The sequence below is a fragment of the Syngnathus typhle genome, linkage group LG5, assembly GCF_033458585.1.
Source record: "Syngnathus typhle isolate RoL2023-S1 ecotype Sweden linkage group LG5, RoL_Styp_1.0, whole genome shotgun sequence".
Lineage (NCBI taxonomy): Eukaryota > Metazoa > Chordata > Actinopteri > Syngnathiformes > Syngnathidae > Syngnathus > Syngnathus typhle.
The window spans coordinates 15,633,534-15,658,250 of NC_083742.1; the positions used below are offsets into that span (position 1 = coordinate 15,633,534).

General features: G+C 44.6%; 2 protein-coding genes across 3 annotated transcripts; both read left to right on the forward strand.

The window, feature by feature from the left end:
* The first annotated feature begins 646 nt into the window (after positions 1 to 646).
* Positions 647 to 8,904, forward strand: mapk1 (mitogen-activated protein kinase 1). The gene is made up of 9 exons (XM_061278329.1): positions 647 to 987; positions 3,848 to 4,030; positions 4,344 to 4,533; positions 4,595 to 4,711; positions 5,326 to 5,440; positions 5,528 to 5,659; positions 5,945 to 6,054; positions 6,129 to 6,262; positions 6,714 to 8,904. Exons 1-8 carry the CDS (start codon positions 845 to 847, stop codon positions 6,243 to 6,245), a joined length of 1,107 nt encoding a protein of 368 aa, XP_061134313.1. The 5' UTR covers positions 647 to 844; the 3' UTR covers positions 6,246 to 6,262; positions 6,714 to 8,904.
* A 1,327-nt stretch (positions 8,905 to 10,231) lies between these two features.
* On the forward strand, positions 10,232 to 20,397 carry LOC133154317 (protein yippee-like 1). Of its 2 annotated transcripts, XM_061278933.1 has the most exons (6): positions 10,232 to 10,653; positions 12,947 to 13,258; positions 15,987 to 16,275; positions 16,549 to 16,592; positions 16,860 to 16,968; positions 17,477 to 20,397. In XM_061278933.1, the coding sequence occupies exons 3-6, from the start codon at positions 16,159 to 16,161 to the stop codon at positions 17,564 to 17,566; spliced, it is 360 nt and encodes a 119-aa protein (XP_061134917.1). In that variant the 5' UTR covers positions 10,232 to 10,653; positions 12,947 to 13,258; positions 15,987 to 16,158; the 3' UTR covers positions 17,567 to 20,397. The 2 variants fall into 2 exon arrangements, with proteins under 2 accessions (XP_061134917.1, XP_061134918.1); XM_061278934.1 differs by lacking the exon at positions 12,947 to 13,258.
* Positions 20,398 to 24,717: the final 4,320 nt, after the last annotated feature.

Sequence of the window (24,717 nt, forward strand, 5' to 3'; positions counted from 1 at the left end):
ATTTGATATATTCCATATACTACCAAGAATATTTTACATCATTAACCTAATATAGCACAGTTGCTATAGTCATTATTTTGAATGTGCGTGTGTAAATTGTCAGTCATCCAAAGGAACTGGAATGCTTTAATTGAATTTGTTGTTTTGAGAAAACGCTGATCAATGACTTTCGCAATTACCGTACAAGGCCAATAATATGCTCCTCGGACTCGTGCACGCTGCAGTGACGTCAATAAATGCAAGCCGAAGTTTACTCATAAGGCTCCGCTTGACCCTTAAAGTCTGTTAACACGACGGCCGGAAAAACTAAATGACATCTAATTGCTGCAGTCGACACTTATAACACATCAGAGGTGCTTTCTGTAAAGCCGGTGGCGGGGCAGTCAACAAAGGACATGATACAGTATTTGCTTATTTTATTGATCTTAACTATGCATGATGCATTGATAGATGCCTGCACCCTCTGTAGTTGAGTAAATCAATACCCAACACGACAATGGATTGTCAATTTTTTTATCGAGTGTTTTTCCCACGCTGCAGAATCGACAGGTCGCCCAGAAGCAGGAAAAGGAGGTGGGGGGGGGGGGGGGGGGGGGGATGGAGTGGGTCACGTGACCGTGGTTATTTCCTGCTGCACTCACTAGCGTTGCCCGGCCCCCCCACCACTCCATCGCAGCTCCTCAGCGGCGCTGTGTGCACTCCTCCTCGGACTCGCTCACACGCTCGCCCCCCAAGGCCTCGGTGGAGCACCGCACGGACCTAAAAATCTTCCGTTTCCTCATCCTTTTTGGTTTAAACTAAGTCGGAGGGATAGAAAAGAACAAGAAGCCCACCTGTGCTCATTATGGCGACAGCGGCGGTGTCAGCCACGGCCGGTGGCCCCAGCCCCGGCCCGGGGACCGAGCTGGTGCGCGGGCAGGCGTTCGACGTCGGTCCTCGGTACAGCAATCTGTCTTACATCGGCGAAGGAGCCTACGGCATGGTGTGGTGAGTGAAGCTGCGCACCCCGAAGCCATCTTACATACGTCAAGAAGCCGTTTTCGCCGGAACACACCTCCGGTTAGCCCGTTAGTTTAGCCACGCGGCTAAATGCTATGTTTGGTTTGCTAGCCGCCGCTGCTATCGCGTCAAATCTCGTCTCATTAAACGATTCTTTCTGTCACATGACATCAATTTTGCGTCGCTTCTATATTTACCTGGACATAGCGACACATTTATCAATCCAAATCACTAAAATTGAACGCGTTTTATTTTAACACTTCGAGCAATCAACAGATTTCCTTGTTGAGAAAAAAAGTGATTTAATCGCTGCCGGTCAGTACGCACACACGCATATCTATCTATCTATCTATCTATCTATCTATCTATCTATCTATCTATCTATCTATCTATCTATCTATCTATCTATCTATCTATCTATCTATCTATCTATCTATCTCGAATATTGTTGCGAGGTAAAATCAAACATTTTTACTTGTATACATGAAAGTATATCAGAAATCAATACAAGTGGATTGAATGTTGGTATTATCCACTTATTATTTTAAGTACAAGAGAAAGGTGCAATATGTCTTTGCAGCGTTCCATATCATTTCCTTTTCATTAATTTGTTAAATTTCCTCTGTGTGTGTACTGCACGGCCATGTTTCGAGTGTAAACGGTGCACATCAGCTTCAGAAGCTGCCCAAATATTCTTTAAAAATCGAGTCAAATCAGTTTGATCGAGTTTGAGTTTAATCAGCCGATTTAAAAATAATAATTAATAATAATAATAATAACAAATACCGGACAGAATAACTTTTATACTAGAATAATTACAACAATAAAGTAATGATCCTCAAGGAGAACATTTGTCTGTTTTAGGGGGAAACGGATTCGTCGGGTACTTTTTTTTTTTTAATTTATTTTTTGTTTTTTTACACATTACATTTGCTCTAAGCATCCAAAACGCTCGTCACATAATTTTCATGGAGTGAAAAGGAGCAGCCGGATTACGCAATGGCAACAAGTCTCTTGTGACAAAACAGGGCAAGATTGTTAAAGGCGTTGAACAGCCATCCGAAATGATCCTAAAGTCCAAGTGCCGACGCGCGGCACCCCTGCCATCATCTTGAACCGCCTCGTCTCCGTGGCAACCAAGCTACCAGTGACATGGTTAGCCCCCCCCCTTGTAGCCAATGACAAGAGACTGAGGAGGAGACTGCGTGAACATTCATATGCGTTATCTGGACTTTTACGGCGGTGACGAGAAGGTGGCAAGGTACAAGTCAACCCACTTGAACGTAAAGCACAAAGTCTGTCAACGATATCCTCGACTCACTTCAACATGCAGTAGCCACGATGATGGTCCCAAATAACTGCTTTTGTCTGAGTGGAGCTCCTCAGCTTGGTTGAAATGCTTTGGCACCAAGGTGCCAGCGAAGAGTGGCAAAGCACTGCAAACAAATTCGTTTTACTCCCTTCAACATAATTGCTCGCTACTGCACGTGGCTATTCGGGTTTTGCCGGTTCATTTCATGGATGCGTCGTCTTGTGCAGCGTTCAAAGCCTCCGCACAGCATTGGACTACTCTGTGTCCCTTTGTTGCCTCTGATCTACCCCCCCCCCCCCCCCTGCCTCCATCTCGCATAGTAACAGTGTCATTACATAACGCGACGCCAAATGCGGCGCGAAACCTTTGCATTCCCGTCTCCATGGCAACACTGCAGCAGACTAAGAAGCAGGAAATTTGACGGGACTCTCGTCGTTGCTGGGCCGGAATATTGTGAAGGGAACATTGTCAGAACGTCAGAGTCGCTTGGTGTCTGAATAACATGCATTTGTTTGCATCCATGACATTCCAGTTGCGTGCCCCCCAAAAAATTTTTTTCAAATCTTGTATGATTTTCTTGTGATTATCTTTCTTACGTTGTGTTAATGTAGGAAAAAAATGGCCAAATTAGAAAAGGGGTAATATCCTGATGAATCGGTTGGATGTTAAAGAGCAACAGTTGTGTTTTGCCGCCATCAGGTGTATCATTTGCAAGGCAACGATTTCGCTTTTTGCGTCACCGCTCGATGCCTAGCCTCCGACAACGTACATTGTGGCTCACGCCGCAGACACCTCAACGTCCACTGAAATGGATTTGTTAGTTTGTGTGTCAGATTAGTTTGAATTCATCAGCTCATAACTCCGTTCAAAAGATGAACGTGTTAACGCCATGCGGAGTGCAGCACACACGGCCGTCAGAATCTTGCAGCTCTGCCTCCCACGTGCTCTCGCACACACACACACACACACACACACACACACACACACACACACACACACACACACACACACACACACACACACACACACACAGAGGCGCACATTCTTCAGAGCCAAGTGGAAAGGAAGGTCAGTCACATTTCCCTGGCAGAAGGCTGGCATGCCACTGTTTACATTGGGTTGTCACCATGGCAACTGCTTTTCTTCTGTTACACAATGTGGGCGTTCTTTGCTCTCCATAGCGTAAAAAAAAACTACACAACCGGGGTGGGGGCCATACACCATTGTCGCTGTTGATATTGCGCATTTACACACGTTTCAGGTCACCCTGGAAGACCGATAAAAATGAGACGTAGCAAAGCACAATTATTTGACCGGGCAAGCTTTTAGTTTGTTGTGCGGCTCCTTTGTCAAACTGTACAAAAATACAAGATGTCGACTGAAAGTGAGGTCAAGCTGCCCTTGTCTTGGGCTCGCATTGCGAACGGAACTTAACTGAAGTCCCCAAACGAGGGAGCCGCGCCCCCGAGGGGCCACGCGGGCCTCACGGCCCGGTGACGTCACTCCCGCTCCACGGCATTAACGATTTTTCCGCAGCTCGGCGTACGACCGTGACAACAAACTTCGCGTGGCCATCAAGAAGATCAGCCCCTTCGAGCATCAGACGTACTGCCAGCGCACGCTGCGCGAGATCAAGATCCTGCTGCGCTTCAAGCACGAGAATATCATCGGAATCAACGACATCATACGCACGCCCACCATCGACCAGATGAAAGATGTGTATCCTTGACCCGCTACTTTCCACACCCCCTTGTTTGTATCGCTCAATTCATCAAATAATCCGATACAGAAAAGTATTAGGACAGGAATGGGTGAATATTCGCTGCTGCGAGTATTTTGACAATTGAACTCAAACGAGTTGTCCAAAGAACAAATGGGGCGGCTCCTCCTTCTGGATGGCTCCCTCCCCCATCCTGAAGGATGAGCCCAATGGGAAATCGCTCGCGGGTCTTGGCAGATGACTCGAAAGCCAACTTGGCCTGAATGGTGATTTATTGGCTTTTGCCGAGGCTTCCTCAACGACGTCTCTCAGCTACATCGTGCAGGACCTGATGGAGACGGACCTGTACAAGCTACTGAAGACGCAGCACCTGAGCAACGATCACATCTGCTACTTCCTCTACCAGATCCTGCGAGGCCTCAAGTATATCCACTCGGCCAACGTTCTTCACCGCGATCTCAAGCCCTCCAACCTCCTGCTCAACACCACCTGCGATCTCAAGGTAGGGCCCACTGTCTTCTGCCGCCATTTTTTGCATCCTCCTCACCCCGCCCGCCCCTCAGATCTGCGACTTCGGTCTGGCCCGCGTGGCCGACCCGGACCACGACCACACGGGCTTCCTGACGGAGTACGTGGCCACGCGCTGGTACCGAGCGCCCGAGATCATGCTCAACTCCAAGGTACGCGCTCGTTTCCGATTGAACTGGGAGGAAAGGTGAAAATGGACTTTGGCAAGTCTCGTCCGCACATTGTGGCAGAAGGTGGCTAGAACCTGCACGCACACGTGGGAGTTCTTCTGCCTGACACCCAGCAAGGCCACCGGAGCAATCGTTTCATATTCATCTTTCCCTTTGCGCTGACTCAGAAAAGTCCTTCAGTCCGCTTGTTTGGTCCGGACCAAAGGCGGACTTATTCCTGGATTCCCGCTCTGCATATTTGTGCTGTTGGTTCAGATCCACGCTGTTTGTATTCACACCTGAAGCGAACCGCACCAGGGTTTGTTTGGAAACGAACAGAGACCACTTGACAGTCGGGTCTGAATACACCCTGATGGACTTTTGAGAAACAAGGAAATGCACTGACGCGTCTTGCCCAAAGTGCTGCCTCTATCGCAGACAAAATGCGCTGGCTTTCTTGAAATGGCTCCGTCGTCAATAAAATATCTAAAAAGATATTCAGCACGTACATGTGCATGACATGTTTCCTTCCGTCAATCCTAGTCCATTGCACACATCTGACTTCTTTTTTTTCAACTGACCTGCCTCATCTCTCCTGCATTGGGCATGACTTTCAGGGCTACACCAAGTCTATCGACATCTGGTCGGTGGGCTGCATCTTGGCTGAGATGTTGTCCAACCGGCCCATCTTTCCCGGGAAGCACTACCTGGATCAGCTCAACCACATTCTGGGTCAGCGCAATATTTTGTTTCCTTGCTTAGCCTTTGTCTCCATGTCTTCTCCTTTATCCTAACACAAATCTTCTTGTCGTCCTTCAGGTATCCTGGGCTCGCCCTCTCAGGAGGACCTCAACTGCATCATCAACATCAAAGCCAGGAACTATTTGCTTTCTCTGCCGCTGCGCTGCAAAGTACCCTGGAACCGTCTCTTCCCCAACGCTGATGCCAAAGGTCTGACAGAACACACAGAAGGATGCAAAAGTCCTCAACGGGCTGCCTCACCATAGCAGGAGACTTGGTTTCCTTTGACTGCTTTGTGCCATTCACGGTGAATGGTGGCCGTTGATTATTTTAACTGTCTTTGTCGTTGTGCGACTTACTTAATTCCTGTTGCGTTGCTGACGGCATTTTGCACAGAGCTGCGGCTGGTCTCAAGCCAGCTTGTGATTCCTGTGGCTCCCTCTTGTGGACAGTTGGCTTTATTGCAATTGTTTTTGTGCTGTCTTTTTCTGTCAGCGTTGGATCTGCTGGACAAAATGCTGACCTTCAACCCCCACAAGCGGATTGAGGTAGAGGAGGCCCTGGCACACCCTTACTTGGAGCAATACTACGACCCCACCGACGAGGTGAGTGACGGACGCCTCGCAGGACGAACAGTAAGCGTTCACTCCCCGGTGTTGACGTTGCCGTTTGGCCACAGCCCGTGGCGGAGGCGCCGTTTAAGTTTGACATGGAGCTGGACGACCTCCCCAAGGAGACTCTGAAGGAGCTCATCTTTGAGGAGACAGCACGCTTCCAGCCCGGGTTCCGGTCCTAACGTTTCACGCCAGCCAGGTCAGGAAATGCCTTTGGAATGCCTTGCAGCAAGGCTGCGCAATGGCTGAGCAATGCTCCTCACAGCACAATAGTCTCACCGTTTTTGTAAATGACCACAATGGTATTTTTTTTTTTAAAGCTATTTTCAAATGTGACACGATCTACATTGAATCATCAAAACATGCATATACCAACCAAATACACATTTTTAATATTAATAAAAGAAACAAGATAAGGCCAGTTCAATACATATACAACCAAGTCTTCTTTTTTTTTTTTGCCACACAACACTTGAGGCTTAAAAAGGTCCCTAAAATGACATTGTCAAATCCTATGAACCTTGAAGGCAGCATCTCAATCGACCTCGGGCAGGTGGACATTTTCATGTGTTGCAAAATGATGTTGCTTTGGATCACTAGGAATGAAAAGAGTAACCCCTCTCTTTGTTTTTTGGTTTTTCCTCCTGCAGATGATTCCTCACCGCTGCCCCGCCCCTCCACACTGTTATCGCTGTGTTTTTGTTTTATTACTTCCGGTTTTGCTTCCCAAAATTTTTGGCTGTCGCTCATCAAGTCCACTTTGCTCAGGAATGGCGTCATGAATCAATCAGTTTGTCGTTCCGGGATGTGGGAGACTGGGTTTTGGGGGCTCGGCTTTTGGGGATCCATTGCAGCTTGGGGTGATTTTTCTTTTTTTTTTTTTTTCTCCACCCACACTTCCTTTTAAAAGGCTTATGTTTGGATTGTCATCTACACATCACGCAGCCCCCCCTCTCCCAAAAAAAGACCCATTTATGCAAAGAGTCGACATTATCAGCCAGAAAAAAAGCCATGGTTCTGATGGTTCTCTTACAGAATCATCCTTTTCTTGTACATGAAGCTTCTGCTTAGCCTCTGTGGGTTAGCACGGAATGGTCCTAATGTGTTTGGAAGGGAAAAGAAAAACACACCCCATAGTTTATCCTTTCTAAATAGTCCAATATATGTTCAGGTTGGGAAACGGACTCTATTTTCCTTGAGTGTGCGTACATGCCCTGCTGAGAAGACAAGTGTGCGCCCCTTCTGCATGACTGTTAGCAGCTGTGTATAGAAAGAGCGTGTCGAGTGCCACGCGGGCCTTCACCATTTCGCCTCCAACAGGGTGCTTCAGTGGCCTCATTTTGACCCCCCCCCCCCCGTCCGCTAATTACGGCACGAAAACTGTTGAAGCAAAGGAGAAAAAAAAGTCCAGCTCTGCTCCATTTTTATTTTTATTTTTTTAATATACGGCACTTTAAACTGGCAGCTACACAACTAACTGTGCGAGTATAGTTTGAGGACTGTCGCAAATGCAGGATATGAACTCCAAAGGCCGTCGGTTCTGTTCAATATTTAAAAGTAGGGCTTCAAATTAGCTGCTTTCTCAGGATGAGCGCATGAACGCAGCACCAACATCAGTTTGCTCAATAGTAGTTTAGTGTCCTTCGAGAAATCAAGCAAGTTGAATCCAAACAAATTTGAGTCACATTTTTGGGGGGGGCGGGTCAACACTCTCGAAATTGAGCCCCTGAGAACTAGCTAGCCTGCAGGCGATCCTTGTTACTAATCTGTTTTGCACAGCATTAGATTTAGATTTTTTTTCCCCACCCTTTGCAAATTGCTAATGCAGAACAAAGACGCGATTTAATTTTGTATTTTGGTTGTCATCTTACCCCAAACATAAACGAGATCAACAAAGTTTTATCTGACAACATACTTGGAGTAACATGCCAGTCTGCGAGCGCTCCGTGTCGCTAATCTCCTAACTTTTTACAAATAGCTTCAATCAAATAGGTATGGCCTAGCCATTAATGAAAGGAAACAGTTGACTTGAACTGGTTTTGTACTTTGTTAGCAGAGTAGATATATATATATTAAAAAAAGTCAACCACTCTTGTGGCAGCGGCGGCCTATCGGTGTGGTTTTTTTTGGGGGGGGGGGTGCGTTCAAAGGCACCGGGAAGCAGCAGCGTTGGAACGGTTTGTGTACTGATTAGCGCTTGTGCTCCGTTCTTTTGTCTGTTTGTGCCTTCTTTGACAATTCCATGTGCAGCTTCTGATGTGATCAATCAAAGAAAAAAAGTGAGCTTTGTACATTTTGAAAAGATTTGTTGCCACTCTGTGTGTGTGTGCGGACGTGTGCGTGTGCAGGTTTGTGTGTATGCTTGCGCGGTTTGTGAAGAAAAACATCTATTTTATTTTTTTCCTCCCTTTTTGTGCAGATATTTTTATTGTCCAATGAGTGTTTTGATTTTATCAGAAACTAAATGATCTCGTTGCCTCACCATGTTTCGATTGTTCGTGAAGAAAGATAAAGATTAAAAAAAAAAAAAGGTCCCACTATTGTTTTAAAGGTGCGTCCGCCTCAAATTTTCCATTGTTTTTGTTTCTTGGGTCAGTTTTATTTTGCTACTGTGTGAAGAATTTCGCTTTTATTGTTGAAGACTGTTTTTAAAAAGTGAATTATTCAATGTTTTTTGGAAGCCAGGAAAAAGAAAAACACACAAAGAAAATTAAACACTATTGAAGAGACTGTACCACACAACAATCAACATGTACACTGTTGCCAAACAGTTTTCTTTGGAGCAAACAAATCTTGGTGTATTTAATTAGAAAATTATCAATAAAAACATGTTTACCCCGATAGTGCCACGCTTGTTTCCAATGGATTCTTTTTCATTGTGTACATTAGTGATTCATTTCAAGACTGGAAGTAAAAAAAAAACTTTCTATTTTTTGGGGGCCGGGGGGCACCAAAATAAAATATTGTACACTGTCCCTCTTATCATCTTAAGGCCTATAGAATATTGGTACAAGAAATATTTAAAATCAAATACATTGGTTTCACATAATTTATACTAATTAATATCTTGAATTTAAATCCCACAACAGGTCAAGCTGACCCAAAATCTGCAATCTACCAGGTAAAACTGTGAAATGTAAATAAAAGTAAAGAGAATGTGAACCTTTTTTTTTTTAAATCTAATATTTTCCAAATGAAACTGAAAATGTCTTTCAAAAGTCTGATTAAACGACTGGGAATAAACATTGGGCTAAGAACAACTGTTGGTAAAAATATCAAAATAAATGAATTTTGGAGATTTTCTATAGGGGTCCTCGTTATAAAACTGAACCCGCCATGTGTGCAATACAGTAAATTATGATTAAGGGCTATATAAGTAAACTTGATTAGAAATTGCAATACCAGTGTTACAATCGTACTTTCATTTTTTTCTGTCTTGCAAAATACATCAGTGTTGTGACACTTGTAATATTGTGACATTAAAATACGTTACTTATCTCAAAATAGATGATATAATTAATTTAAATGGCGCAATTGCGAACGCCCCAAAAGTCGCATGTTTGATGACAAAAAGACTAACGATCAACTCTAAATTGATACAATGACGTCAGCTTGTGTTTACTTGAGATGCAACCACGTGGTAGTAACGTAACACGCTTAGCCACTGACGCGCCCTGACGTCGGGCACGTGTCTTTTCTCGGCGGCGCGCGCAGTCGAAATCAAGCCAAGCTCATTTGCCTTTTGTTCTCTGCCTTGGATTGGCTGTCTCCTTCCAGCCCCGCCCCAACACGCCGTCGATTGGAGGCTATTCGTAGCGGCGTTTAATAGCTAGGCTACTGCTGCCATCACGGTCCTTGACAGAACTCGGAGATTATCGTTTTATCATCACAACTACTACACAAAAGAACATTTATTGCAACACAACGACCACATGATGACGCAGTGACGTTATTTTGAGGCCAGGAAGGCAGAGAAAGCAGGTTATGACTGAAACACAGCAACCAGCTGTAAACGGTGGCGAGAGCTAGCGTCCGTAACGACGTAAACATCCACTATAATAAAAGTTTTTCATGGAATAGTTTAGTCTAAGGGTCCTTTTAAGCCACTTGAAAACTACATTCCAGTGGGTATTGAAAAAAAGTTGATGTTTTCGCATTACACGTTGATCCAGGAAATTCCCCACGGCACTTAAAGGCAGCACAAGCATGAGAAAGAAAAGCAGCTTTATTTGCACTTTTCCGCCAAGTTTTGCGCCACAGCCCTTGCGTTATTTTAACATCTCGTCGCTGTCACGATGCGCCTCGTTGCTGTTTCTCTGAATTATTGATCATCGGAGGCCGGAGCAGAAAAACAACCTCGCGAATTCCGTCACAGCTCATGGCCGAGAGAGAGGCGCCCTCGTCCCGCCTGACAATCCGCCGCTGCCACCCGCCCGCGAGGATCCACCGGCCAACCAAGTATCATCCCAGCGCCAGGCCACCTTACATGACCGGCAAGTCGGCCTAGACTGACTGGCTGCTGCAGCCTGCATGGGACGGTGATTCTACACTACGTGCGGGCTCCCCGGGAGTCAACGAGTGTTTTCGGGGGTGAGTGACCCGCTTTGAAGGAGACGCTCGCCAGTCATCTGAACATCTCATGATGGTCCTTGAACGTCTCACGATTTCAGATCGTTTTGGTTAACGACGTGGTCACTGTTTTGTTGAATAATTCATGGTTGTTTTTTTTAGGGACAGTCATTTTATATGTTTTTTTTAACAAAACAGACACGTCAATGACATAGATTTATTGTTGTTTTGGTCTTATGAGAAGCAAATCGACGCTGTCCCTGCGGTGTGGTGTTTATGTGCGGCTCGTCCCTCTCCTCACTGCTGTTGTTTTTATTGATGTCAGTCAGTCAGCTGCTTAACAACAAAAAAACGCGTTCGTCCAATACTGACGTCATTGGCCCGACGGATGTGCTGTTTTTTCGTCTGTTTTCATTCGAATCGCTTGCGTGAAGTAAAAACGTCCTTACCACAAGTATGAGACGTTTCATCGATTGAGCCTTTCTAAAATTAACCCAGTGTGCGTGCGCGTGTGTGACTTTAAAGTGACCTCAACCAGCTTTCTGCTCATGAGTGATTAAATATGACAGCCAATTTTTTTTTTTTTAACCAATGACGGTCCTCTTTTCCCGCATAAATCTGATTTTGCGACTAATGAGCTGTGATTTCAAACAAAACGACACGAGGCAGGAAAAGTAGCTTTATTATTGTACCTGATATTCATATTCTCGTCTTGTATTTATTTACACATCCGGGTACCTGCCTACCTGCCCACCCCTCTCTCCCCCACTTGGCACGTCACGTCACATGGGAAATAATCCTACCATTAAACACAACTTGGAATACTCGAAAATATCACCGCAGCTAAATTATGTATATAAAATTAATAATACATATCTAAAAGGTCCACTTTTTGACCATTTGTAAGACAAACCATATTTAATAATTACATTTTAAGCTTACTGAAAGTCAGCAAAACAACACAAACAAAATCGCAACATGGAATATATTATTTTTATGATTTATTTTTTTAATCACCTATCTGGGGATAGGTGAGTCATCTTAATAACATTAATATCATACCGTTTTTCTTCCTCATACGATAACTTGACGGCCATACACAGCTGCGTTACAGTTTTCACTCTTATTAGTTGTTTATTTTTATGGTTTTATTCCTCTCAAATCTTGACGTGAATAAATATCCAGCTCATCCCGGGGGATCCCAGGATGTTCCCAGGCCAGCTGAGAGACATAGTCTCTCCAGCGCGTCCTGGGTCATCCACGGGGTCTCCTACCGGTGGGACATGCCCGGAACACCTCCCCAGGGAGGCGTCCAGGAGGCATTCTGATGAGATGCCCGAGCCACCTCATCTGGCTCCTCTCAACGTGGAGGAGCATCGACTCTACTCCGAGTCTCTCCCGGATGACCGAGCTTCTCACCCTATCTCTAAGGGAGACCACGGACATCCTGCGGAGGAAACTCATTTCGGCCGCTCGTATCCGGGATCTCGTTCTTTCGGTCACGACCCATAGCTCGTGACCATAGGTGAGGGTAGGAGCGTAAATCGACCGGTAAATTGAGAGCTTTGCCTTTTGGCTCAGCGGAAGAGAGTCCAGGCCCTCTCGAGAGGGCTTGTACTGGAACCCAAACTGTGTGTGGAGGCAAGTCCAACTATATCTAGTCAGAACTTTTCTGCCTCGCACACCAGCTCGGGCTCCTTTTCAGCCAGAGAGGTGACATTCCATGTCCCAAGAGCCAGCTTCTGCGGCCGGGGATCAGACCGCCAAGGTCCCCACCTTTGGCCGCCGCCCACCTCACAATGCACCCGACCCCTTTGGCCCCTCCCACAGGTGGTGAGCCCATGAAAAGGGGGACCCACGTTTCCTTTTTGGGCTGTGCCCCATGGGCGAAGGCCCGGCCACCAGACGCTCACCTTCGAGCCCCACCTCCAGGCCCGGCTCCAGAGGGGCCCCCAGTGACCCGCGTCCGGGCGCGGGAAATCTGAGTCTTTTTCGTCATAAGGGGCTTTTTGAGCCTTTTGTCCACCAATAAATGACATTTATGTATCTATTCTGTCACACAAAACAACATTAATTTTACGAATAAGAGCAATCATGATAATCAGATTAACAATATGATTTTTTAAAAATATGGTGCACGTCCGACAATTAAAAGTAGTTATAAGTAAATTAATACAACTAAATCACTGTTCAAAATACCTACTGTTAATGTGAAGATAGTAATATTTAAGTGTGGCTAAGAAAGAAGAAAAAAAAGCAGGATGTTCCGGGGGTTAAAAAAAACATCTGAATGCGTAGCTTTCCATCTTTCCAGGGGGACGTGAAGGCAGCGCCGCTATTGATTGGACAGTGTGGCCGTCAATCATCTTTGCAGCGCCCTCCCGCGTGGGTGACGTTTTCGTGCCAAAGCGGTCAGACCAGTGCCAGACGTGCACAACAAAAGACAACAAAAGCACGCGTGGGGGCCAAAATGCGAGCACGAACCCGACACACTTCCACACATGGACAGAAATCGAACACGATGACTTTTACGAGGAGATTGTGACGAGTCGACAACAAGGAGGTTGTGTTGCGTTCGGGTGTTTCCGAACTCGACAGGCTGTCGTCCGTCTCAACAAACATTCAGGTGCGTGACAACACTTATTAGAAATCAGTGTGGTTTTTTTTTTTTTGTATTTTCTTTTCGGAAAATCAACCGAGAAATACAACTAAATGTATGCTGTCGTGGCGGCGTCGCGCGTCTGGAAACAAGTTGTGGAAAATGATCGCGCTGTTGCTCCGAGCTGAATCGTCGTCAAGGAGTTGACACAAAAGAGTCGAAAGTACGCGAGTTTTTGTTGATTAAGGTCTTGATTGGCGTCGTGGGGCAGAGAGGCTTTTGTCTGCACTTCTCATGCGAGTGCGCTCGCTTCTTTGTTATTTGCTCTGATCGCTTCCTCTCTTTCCCCCCCCCCCCCCCCATTCGTACCTGTGCTACAAACAAAAGAAACAACAAGGCAATGAACACCAATGAGCTATTGTTTGTGATAATGCAGTTTAATATGGTAGCATTGTTGTCTTGACTAATTCGACGCTGACGCAACCTGACAAACTGTATTTTGTCCCCAAAAAAATAAAAATAAAGAAGAAAGAAATAGAGCAGCTTCGGTGTGCCGACTAAACTTAAAAAAAGCTCGTCAAGAAAGGTGGTGTGGGGTCGTAGAGGCTTCAGGTACCCGAACTATGATTGGGAAAAGCATGTTGCGTTGTTGCCTATTTACCAGCTCACTTTCTTCTCTTAGTGTATTTCTTTCTTACCTGCAAGGCGAATTAAATGTCGTGTCCAACATTACAGGTGTCGTGAGGTCGCGGTGGCTTCGGTTGCCCGAACCGTGCTGGGTCTTACGTTTTGTTACCAGTTGCTCTTTGTATGTTTTTATGACTTTTGCCACCCCAAAATTAGCATGACATAACATGACGAAAATGCCCCACTCCTATTTTGTTAACAAAGTGCGCTTCGTGCATCTTGGTGGTATGTGGGGGTGTACTTTTTTTGTTATCTGAAGCAATTCATCCCGCTTGTCCCTTGCCTTGACAAGATAAAGAGGCGACAGATTAAAATCCATTAAAAAAAACAACTGTCTTTGGTGTCGACGTTAAACGCGTATTTAAACATGTTGAGGACAGCGTGGTCAATTAAGTAAACAAAGGTGTTGTATAGTCCCGGATCCGACTATTTCAAAAAAACAACAGTCTTTTCGTTGACAAATAATCAGCAGACGCGTTTTCTAAACATGTTTCGTGTCGAGCGAGAAGTCGAAAAAGTTTCCATGGATTTTTTAAAATTTGAGTTTTGAGCCAGTGTTGTTGCAAGTATGACTGCGCAGGCGCAGAAGCCTTTGTCATCGCAGAGGGTGAGCAGGAGTGCGCGAGGATTAATTGAGGTGGGCTAATTAGATGAAGAGATGAGAGCTGTCTGACACACATGCAAACACAAGCACACACAGACGTCTATTGACCGCTTTTGTGTGAGTGTGTGCGCGCCACGTCTACTTCCCGTTGAGGTCTTTTGTTTGATGTGTGGCTTTGTCTCCCCTATGCAAACCGTTTCGAATTCACTAAAAACGTGTTTCTTGTGTTGTCAGGCACAACAGTGTGATTTTTTTAATATATATATATATATATATATATATATATAAAGGCATGAACAAAGCAAGTTAGTTTTTGTCATTACTTTCCTGCACACGCGAAAAAACCTTCACAATGTTAATTTTCACCATCATAGTCACTAAATCAACTTGAGACCTCTACATACATCCGTTTCTGTCTGTAAAATGTTTTCTCATGGTAACTAAACAAAAGGAGAAAAATGAGAAACAGCGCCGTCTGTAGACGGCCAAGGGCCAGTCAACAACAAGAAGACGTCATAGTCCCGCCCTCCTCGTGTTTGATTGACAGCGGTTCCGTGAATGCCTGGCAGCGTCTCTGTGTCGTTGGGTCATGTTTTTTTCTATAGACTCGTTCGAGAGACTATGTTGAGGTACACTTGGAGGATTAATTTACTAACTTCACATTATTGTACTGTATTATTTTGTAAACCTGTAATTGCGGAATCTCTCAGAAGTTCTATTCTTTTGGTACTAATAAATTCCCTTCCATCCATCTTCTGTACCGTTTGTCCCCACGGGGGTCGTGGCCATGCTGGAGCCTATTCCAGCAGTCATCGGACAGCAGGCCAATCGCAGGGCACACAGAGACCAACAACCATCCGCACTCATACCTACGGGCAGTTTTGGAGTGCTCATCAGCATGTTTTTGAATGTGGGAAGAAACCGGAATGCCTGGAGAAAACCCACGCAGCCACAGGGAGAACATGCAAACTCCACACAGGGAGGGACGGCGCTGGATTCGAACCCGCAACCACTGAACTGTGAAGCGGACGTGCTAACCAGTGCCACACCGTGCCGCCAACCGCTAAATTCCCCAGCAATAAAATTGAATGAGAATTCCGTTCCAATTTCAACCTCTCCCGGTCGGTCCGTGTCAGTCAAACACTGACTTAGCGGTGCCGTGTCACGTGCAGGTACCGCGCGATGGATGGATGGATGGATGGATGGATGGATGGATGGATGGATGGATGGATAGATGGATAGATGGATAGAGCATGATTATTATTATTTTTTATTTGGCCGTGTGTCTGTGACATGGAAATGATGTTCTCACTGTCCCAACCGGCTACTTGATCGAGTTGCCGTGATGTAAACGTGTCACTTATGATCTCACTGAGGCAACTCGACGTGTTTAGCGATGTTGCGGCACTTTATGGCGACACGACTAAGGCATCACGTGCTACTGTGTGTGTGTGTCCCATCCAGGACGCAGGTGCAATTCCCAGGCGCAGCGTCGGCGTGGAGCTGCCACCCGCCCGAGCCCACCGGCACCACGACGGCCCTGGCTTGGATCCTCCGGTGTCTGTTCTGCCAGCAAGTCCAGCGGAGCTGCAACCCGTCCGGCCCGGACGCCGGCGAGGAGCTGCAGCCCCCGGACATGGTCAAGATGACCAAGTCCAAGACCTTCCAGGCCTACCTGCCCAGCTGCCACCGCACCTACAGCTGCATCCACTGCAGAGCGCACCTGGCCAACCACGACGAGCTCATCTCCAAGGTATCCCGGCCGAGCTTTCAATACAGGCGGGCGTACGCTCGGCAATTAGACGGTTTTGGTGTTGGGGAGAAGGCTCTGGGTTTTAGTTTCGAGGAGGGAGACGAGAGACGTGGTTCCAAAGTGCCATCGGTGCTTTCAAGAAGCGCCGGCCGGGGTTTTTCGGGCCCAGGTTAAGATTTAAAACCGCGTTTGTGCCGCGGCCGTGGACGGAGCGGGAAAATGGGGGCGGAGCGAGCGTTACGTGTTAACGTGACCCTCTTTTCTCTCTTTCAGTCATTTCAGGGAAGCCAAGGAAGAGCATATCTCTTCAACTCTGTGTAAGTCGCACACGCACGTCCATCGCCACACTCTTACTCCAAAATCACTTTTACGGTTGGCGGCGGCCATTTTGGCTCGCTAAAAAGACATCCGCGTTGGCTCCAAGTGGTGATTTTTACGTTCAATTTGGTCTTTTCTGGGCCTCCTTCAAATGTCTTGAAAATTCAGCGGCCAAACTTTGTTCCACTTTGCAATGTGAATTTTGGTGAGCCAAAGATGCTTGTGGGGCCTTCAACATCTTAATTGACATTGTCTGCGCTTGACAGGGTGAACGTGGGCTGCGGTCCGGCTGAGGAGCGGGTTCTCCTCACGGGTCTTCACGCCGTGGCCGACATCTACTGTGAAAACTGCAAAACTACCCTGGGCTGGAAATATGTGAGTTGTCAGGCACGCTTGTAAGCACGGGACGCTTTTTGCTCTTTCGACTGCAGGCCCCTCTGTCTCCGCATCCATACGTGACGACGACAAAACCTTTCTCTCGGTAAAAAACGAAATCTCATTTTGGGCCTGCGATTCATGATTATTCATTATTGTCGCATGGAAGAACCAAAAAGTTATTTTATTCATGATACATTTCACTTGATTGACCTTTACGCTGCCAAACATTAGAATCTTCCGAAAAAATAAAACAATCGCAACAGTGGAGCCCCGGTGTACTCAAGAACAAGTCAAGTCAATCTTGTGAGATTCCGTGCAAGGCTTTAAGGTCTTATTTTGAGACGGGTGCTTCACATTGTCAGGATGAGGATTTCCAATTCAAATGAGGGCTTTTTAAAGCAACTTGCAATTGTGGCTAAGCTAACACGGGCATCCATAAATGTTTTCTTGTAAAACAAGGAAAGCGTCGCCAGTGTGGCTAAGCTAACGATAGCGTGTGTTTCAGGAGCACGCCTTTGAGAGCAGTCAGAAGTACAAAGAGGGAAAGTTCATCATCGAGCTGGCTCACATGATCAAAGACAACGGATGGGAATGACTCTTGGAGGCTCACTTGTTTAACGGCGACCTCCGCTTGACCCCCCCCCCCACCCCCCCATGCCCAGGATTGTGACATCATCACGCCACAGGAGGCAAAACTGCTCCGAAGCAAATCATTGTGTCATTGTGGCTTACCGCAGGACAATGATGGACCACTTTTTTTTTAAATTTTTTTTTTACCTTAGCCGCTAAGCGGTTAGCCTCTACGCACCATTTTTTGTTTAGTTTTTTTATGTAACGTGTTGCAAGCTTGGACACGGTTTTGATGTAGCAGAGGTGAAGGAGCTAGCATGATTAGCAATCTCGTAGGCTAGCAAGTTAGCGAGCTAGCGCATGGGCACTGGATTTTATTTGCGATATTTACACCAATCTGCTTTCTTCTTTGGTGTTTTCGTTTTCAAATTTCAGATCATGTTACAAAAATGTCAAAGCAGTATTTATCTACCATAAATATATTAAACGATGCGTGTATAATATATATACACGTATGTGTATATGTATAGATGTTTGGGTAATTGGAGAGTGGCTGGTCCCATGCGAAATTGATTGCAGTTCCATAGAAAGAAGCTATTTAATGCGTCGATATTATACGTCTGTGATACATTTATCAAATGATTTATATTTTATACTCGGTCAGTGTCTTTAGCCGCCTTACTCGCGTGTGTGTTTTGCACTTTCCCGAGGCTTCATGTCACCTTGGAGGTCAAACCACAACGTTACTCTCATGACGTTTTCTCGCTTTTTACCGTTTCTGGGATGATTGACCGTAAACGTTCTACAACCTGTGGCGGTGACATTTTTTCTTTTTTTCTTTCTCCAAATGACCAATGACCAACAGTTTGGATGTTCTCATTTCAATAAGGACGGTAACATTCTGTCTTTTGGAGACAGACCAGTTTGAGTGATGATGGAAAATTGGATTTTTTATTTTCTTAGTTTTGACGCTGCTTTTGGTGATGAGCGATCAATGTTTTCCGACGGCACCTTTTCTCATTTGGCTTCTGTGACGGACGGCTTGGTTTTCAAAACATTTTTTTTTTCAATTTTCTGATGATTGGGAAAAAACTTCCAGTTCTTTCAATTCAGAAATATTCTTAATTTTCCTTTTTCTCATTTACTTTGGGGATGAAATTCACCTAAGATATATTGAATATAATATATTGAAATTCACCTAAGATATATTGTTGTTCAATTGCTCCCTTTTAATAGTCTGCTTGAGTGATGACAGCTGCAAACTTTTCACGTTTTAGTTTTCTGTGAGCTCTCTGTCGTTTTTCGTCATGATGGACAAACCTTTAGGACACTTTCCTATTTTGCTTTTGTGATGTTCGACATTTGATTGTCTTTAGTTATGCTGTAACATTTTATTCAATTCAATTTAATTACTTGTGTGATGGACAATCGCTTTATGATTTTTATTTGCGCCTTTTTATTCTTAATGTGGACCGTTCTGACTTGTTTTCATAGGAACAGACCAAATCATTTGTTTAGTTTGGGGATAGTTCTGACTTGGCTCATTTTACAGTTTTAATGGTAGACAGACATTTGTAAAATGACTTGTGGTTTATTTCTGGGAAGATGGCCATTTTTTTTTCCATTGTATGGTGGCATTTTCTTTATCTCTTTCATGATGTATAGACCGGTGCATCATCATACAACGGTTTGACTTTTGTGATTAGCGACAGCTTTCAGTGCACTTTACAATCTGTATGATTTGATCGCCTTCGGCTTCCTAGCTACAACCAATCTCACGCCTTTGCGACAAAAAAAAACTTTGTTGTGTTGTGCAGTGCAGACCCCTCTCCCACCTCCTGTTGAGTCAAAAGTATAAAGACCCAACATCCACTTGTGCACATTTGGCTAGATGAGAAGTGATTGATTACTTTGCCGGCGAAGGTCAGTCCACTTATGCCGCCCTTTTTCCCCCCCTCAAAAAACAAAACTGTTTGCGTTTAGCATTAGCAATTCTACTCGAACGACAAAGCGCGGAGACATTGTCCCCGTTTTCTTTTTTACACAGTGATGTCATATGTAAGCTTTTTATAAGTATGTTTCTATTGGCTTTTTTTCCTGTTCTGACCCCAACTTGAAGCACTTTGGTGTCTGTGCGTGTGAAGCTAGGCTACTTTTGTTTACTTTGCCTGCTAGCTTTGCTCGTTTATTTCGTGCTGGCATTGGATGTCAAGGGCAAGCTGGAAACTTTGCCGTCATCTCGCAGCAACGGCCATTTTAAGTTTGCTTTTCTGGGGCGCACGCTTGATTGTATTTCCTGTTATTTATTCACATCGTGCTGGCCTTAGCAGTTTAGTTCCCAAATCAGGGCTCCCTGCTGGGGTTTTTTCCTTCTTTTCAATCATCCTTAAAAAAAAAGTTTTGTCAAGTTCAAGTCCTCGCGTAGAGTTGGAAGTGTCATCGCTTCACCGTTTGCATTTGTGACTCGGGATTTACACGTTGAAGTCATTTCAACGATAGCAGCCCCACTGAGCTGGAATGGTCCAAGGAGGCAAAACACTGCATTCAACTTGTGAAGAAGCGTCACGCACTGGAGAATCTCCCTCCGGCAAACTCTCTAGTGCATTCGTTCTAAAAGTCGGAGTCCGGGACCGTCATGTAACCGTTTGGTTTACCACAGTGGTCAAGAGAAGCGTTTGTTTGCGTTCACCTGGCAAGCCCAGCAATGGGCGCCATCTTGTATATCTGTCATGTCTCGTTTGTGCCTGTTTACTTGCGTTTCTTCTCGGGATGATTCCGACACTGCTTTTGATTTGCTTTGCATTATTTCACCGGTGTAAACGATCTGATACCACAATAAATTTTCAATGCTATTAACTTGCTGAGCTGTCATTGAGCAGATGAGTGTCGCTCACTCACGTTTTCACATTTCCATTTCACATTTCAACTAGGGTTAGGCTTTCAGTCAGTTTTTCAACTAAGCTTAGGTTTCAAAGTAGAGGTTGAAACTAGGGCTAGGATTTTAAAAAAGGATTAGTGCTTTAAAGTAACCTTTTAAACTAGGTTTAGGGTTTCAAAGTAGGGATAGCACACATTCATCCCAGTTTGGGTGAAAATTGGACCGACCCATACGTTTTGCCCAAAACAACCCAACAATTGGGTTTTCTGCAACCCAAAGGTGGGTCACCTCAGTGGGCTCTTGCAAATAAATGGGCGGGGGATTTAAAATAAAATAAATCCTGCAAATATTGGAATTTGCTGCTGCCAAACTACAAATGTGCACGGGCTGTGGTTTGATTTTTTTAGTATTACCATTCACCGCTAGATGGCAGGAGAAGGATATTTGCAAGGTTTCACCCCTCGCTTCCCGTGGAGTCTCCACTGGAAGATTTCCTATCTTATAACGCTTTTTGTTGCAAATAAGTTCATCAACGTAAATGGTCATTGACTAAAGCCATGTATTGGCTTGATCTGAGGCATTTTATGCAACCCTGCTCCAACACGCACATGCACATATGACTTCTTTGACTTATTATGACTTATTTGTCCCCTCATCCAAAACATCTCTTGGTTTGCTTTCAGAGAAAAAGGTCTGCCGCTGCAACTTGAATTGTAGAGGTGGAGGACATTTTTATGGCTTACTCCACGCAAAACAAGCCCGAAGCCCGAAATGAGTCTTCAGCAGAGTGCAATATTCGTTTTATATATTGTAAAATTGAGCGATTCACTCAAAGTATGCAAAAAATTACGTCAACAACATACTTCTTCAGAATAATAAAATAATAATAAAAGTACAATAATCCCTCGTTTATTGCGGATAATTGGTTCCAAGACCACGCGCAATATGTGAAAATCCGCGAGACCTCCAAGACATCTCGTGTGGGGAATTTTGTCCCAAAGTGGATACTTTTTAGTTGTTATTATCAATTTGACCACGAGTGAACAACTATGTGTCTTTGTGCTCCTGTTAAACAAAGGTATCGTTGTGGAAGAAGCCTTGAACGTTCTGACGACTCGCTCGCAGCAAAGCCAAAGGAGTGTGATGAGTCCAAAGTCATTTTTCAATTTGTTCGCCATTGCTCCGTGGTGCTGTGACGTGTCTGCTGGTCGGAAGGAACAACTCGGCCCCGCCCTCTAGTTTCAGGCAACCTTGAACTCGCAACATAAGTAATTATTTCTTATTCCTCTTATTGCACAGCTTTAAGTAAAAAAATACCTTTTAAATCATTACTGATGAGCACGCTGTCCAATTGGATTTGAGCCTCGATTTGTTGCCTTGTTAAAGTCATTAGAATTACCAGTGCAGTGACAAACTGCACAAAACTAAAATTGTAATGTAATACTTTTGCTTTTTATGAGCTGAACTTATTGAGTGAAAAGACGGTACGCAACAGGTCCATTTTGCTTAAAAAACACTGGTAGCAGTTTGGATCTTGCTGCTGTACAGCAAACTGGCCACTAGATGGTCGTACGTGCACACGGCTCGGTTTTGGCCTGGCAGGGAGCTTGGGAAAATCGGGTAATTTTTTAGAAATAAATAAAACAGGGTCAAGTTGAAAAAATGCCGAGAGGGTAGTGACTAGTGATGAAAATGGAAAAATAGAGAGATAAGGTTGTGTGTGTGTTTTGTGTGTTGTGTGTGTTTTTTCAAATGTTCTTTTGGGTCCTGGGTGGTTTAACAACCTCTGAGGGCTACAGTGCCCCAAACACAGCACCTGCGTCTCCCTGCAGCCAAACACACGCACGCACGCGCACACACACACAGACACACACACACAACCTTTCGCACACTCTTGTCTAAATCGTCACATGACGCCATTTAGACTTGTAAACTTTTTTTTGCCAACGTTTCATATTCCTCACGCTCTTTAAGCGTCTGTGTTCCAGGCGATTTACTGCATCCTACATTTGACTTAAATGTCAGACCCCCGTTGACCTTAACGGCGATCTCACTTGTCTGTGTCGAAATTCTCGGTGCATTTGTCACCGCAAGTGCCCGGGCGACACCTGAAATGTCATATAAACGCAACAACGCATGGGTGCTAAATGCAATGTGTTGACTCTCTACTTTGCAGTGGACTCAATCGAGGCCCTCGGGCAAGCCGCTACGATACGCCCACTCGCCATCTGTCTCGTAGCTGTACTTCAAATTTGGTATCAGTTGGATAAAACCTCCAAGAAAAGTTCTCTTTTCAAAGAACCTTGGAATCAACCTACCTTTATTGTACCAGTTTCTTGATTCCTGTAAATGTTCTGCATTTTTTCTAAAACGGTTTTGACATTTGTAAGATTATTTTTTCCTCAATGTTTTATTCATTAGATTCCTATATTTGTTTTTCTTGGTAATGCAACTTTTTTCTCCTTCTTCTACAAAAATGCCCCTTTTTGTACAAAAGATTTCAATTACCTTTCAAAATTCTGTTTTTTACCACTTCTATTTTGTAAGATGGTTAAAAACAAAATCTGTCCGCGGTTGATGTGTAAACATTGGTTAGAGTTGACCACCACGCACGACAGCGACTGGCATCAGCCTCAAGAGACATTTTGTCCAAAGTCATTAAAGAATAGTGTAAAAATGTCTAAATAAGCCTCCTAATGTCAGACAGTTAATGCATGCCATGGGAATCCTCGGGAGGGCTTCAACTTACCATGTTTTATTCATAGCGCCCAGGAAACAGACGGCGTACACGCCTGTCATTTGCATGTTCACACCTAAACTCGACGCCCCCGCCCAAACTGTGAGTCAGCCCTCAGTTTGTGCGGGCTTGGATGGCTTTCTTGGCAAAAAAAGGGAAAAAAAAGTGTTGCTATGTGATGAGTGCCAAACTAGCTTGCAATATTGTCAGTTAACTTTTTAAAGTTGTCTCTTGAAATTAGGCAAAAAAAAACAATCTTGGAGACATTTTGATAGTGTTTTCTCAAACTTTTATTTATTTATTTTGTATACAAAAAAAAAGTGTGTGCTTCAAGTTGGACTTCTCAAGACTTCTTTTGTGGATTTCCTCTCGATAGACATGGCGACCAAAATGTCTTGTGGCTGAGTGGAAAGGGGCTTCTCGGGCTGAATTTTTCCAAACTTAGTTGGTCTCTGGACCAAAAAACCAAGTCAAACTGGTTTCAGCTGGTTTTCATTTTTCTGAGGCAGATTCATCTTTGACGGACTCCTAGAATGTGCCAGACTGACCTTGAGATGGCTGCTAGTTTTATTCTTAAACATTTTTTGTGTGTGTGTGTGTGTGGGGGGGGGGATGTGTGTGAAATGAATGAATGTAAAGTGCAATATAAATATAATTTATTATTATTATTATGGCATTTTGCTTGATTTCAATGGGAACAATCGATTGGCAAGTCAAGTGACCACTGTAAGTTGATGACGCTGATTCTTTACTTTGCAGAGTTTTATGCTGCATCGGTGGTTATTCCAATGTAGGTATTATATACACAGAATGAATATTTCTAGTCAGTGATGCGTCTGCCTTCTCCCCGCCGCCTACACGACATTTGCATGTGGGGATAAATGATGTGGACGTCTTCTGGTAGACGAGCGGTGGGAGGAAGAACGTCTCTTCGGTCAAAATGTCATGACATTTTCTCAAATGACTCCGCGCACGCCGACATGTGTCGCGCTCCAACCACTTGATTTGCGTGCCCTGCTGCACGGCATCATTACAGTCCATTTAAAATCCAACTGAAAAAAATTGTTGACCTCCGCAATTAATGAAACTCAAAAAAAAAGGTATTTACTACATTCAGAGTCAATTATGATTAAAAAAACGATAATTGTAAGATTTAACCTGTAAATATGAACTGACTGACATAAAAACATCAAACAAGGAAAAATGTGGTTGCATAAGTGTGCACACCCATCCTCTGTGGACACCGTGGCTGTTTTCCGGATTAACCAATCATATTGAAACTCTTGTCAAATGGGAGGCCACATGCACCCGACAAACCAAATGTCCACTAGTCTACATCGAATATTACCAACCCAAGACAAGTTAATGGAAACTAGCATTGCTGTCACTGTAATTGTAGACCGTCTCGCGGCTGCTACTTCTCCACGTGTAGCAACAATATGCACAACTCTAGCTCCGCCCCTAATGGCACAGAGAGGATGCCAAAGCACTACTTTTGTTTTCAGCTGGCCTTTTGGCACTTTGACGGGGAGCGACAAGCGATAACAATTATTATGGGCTC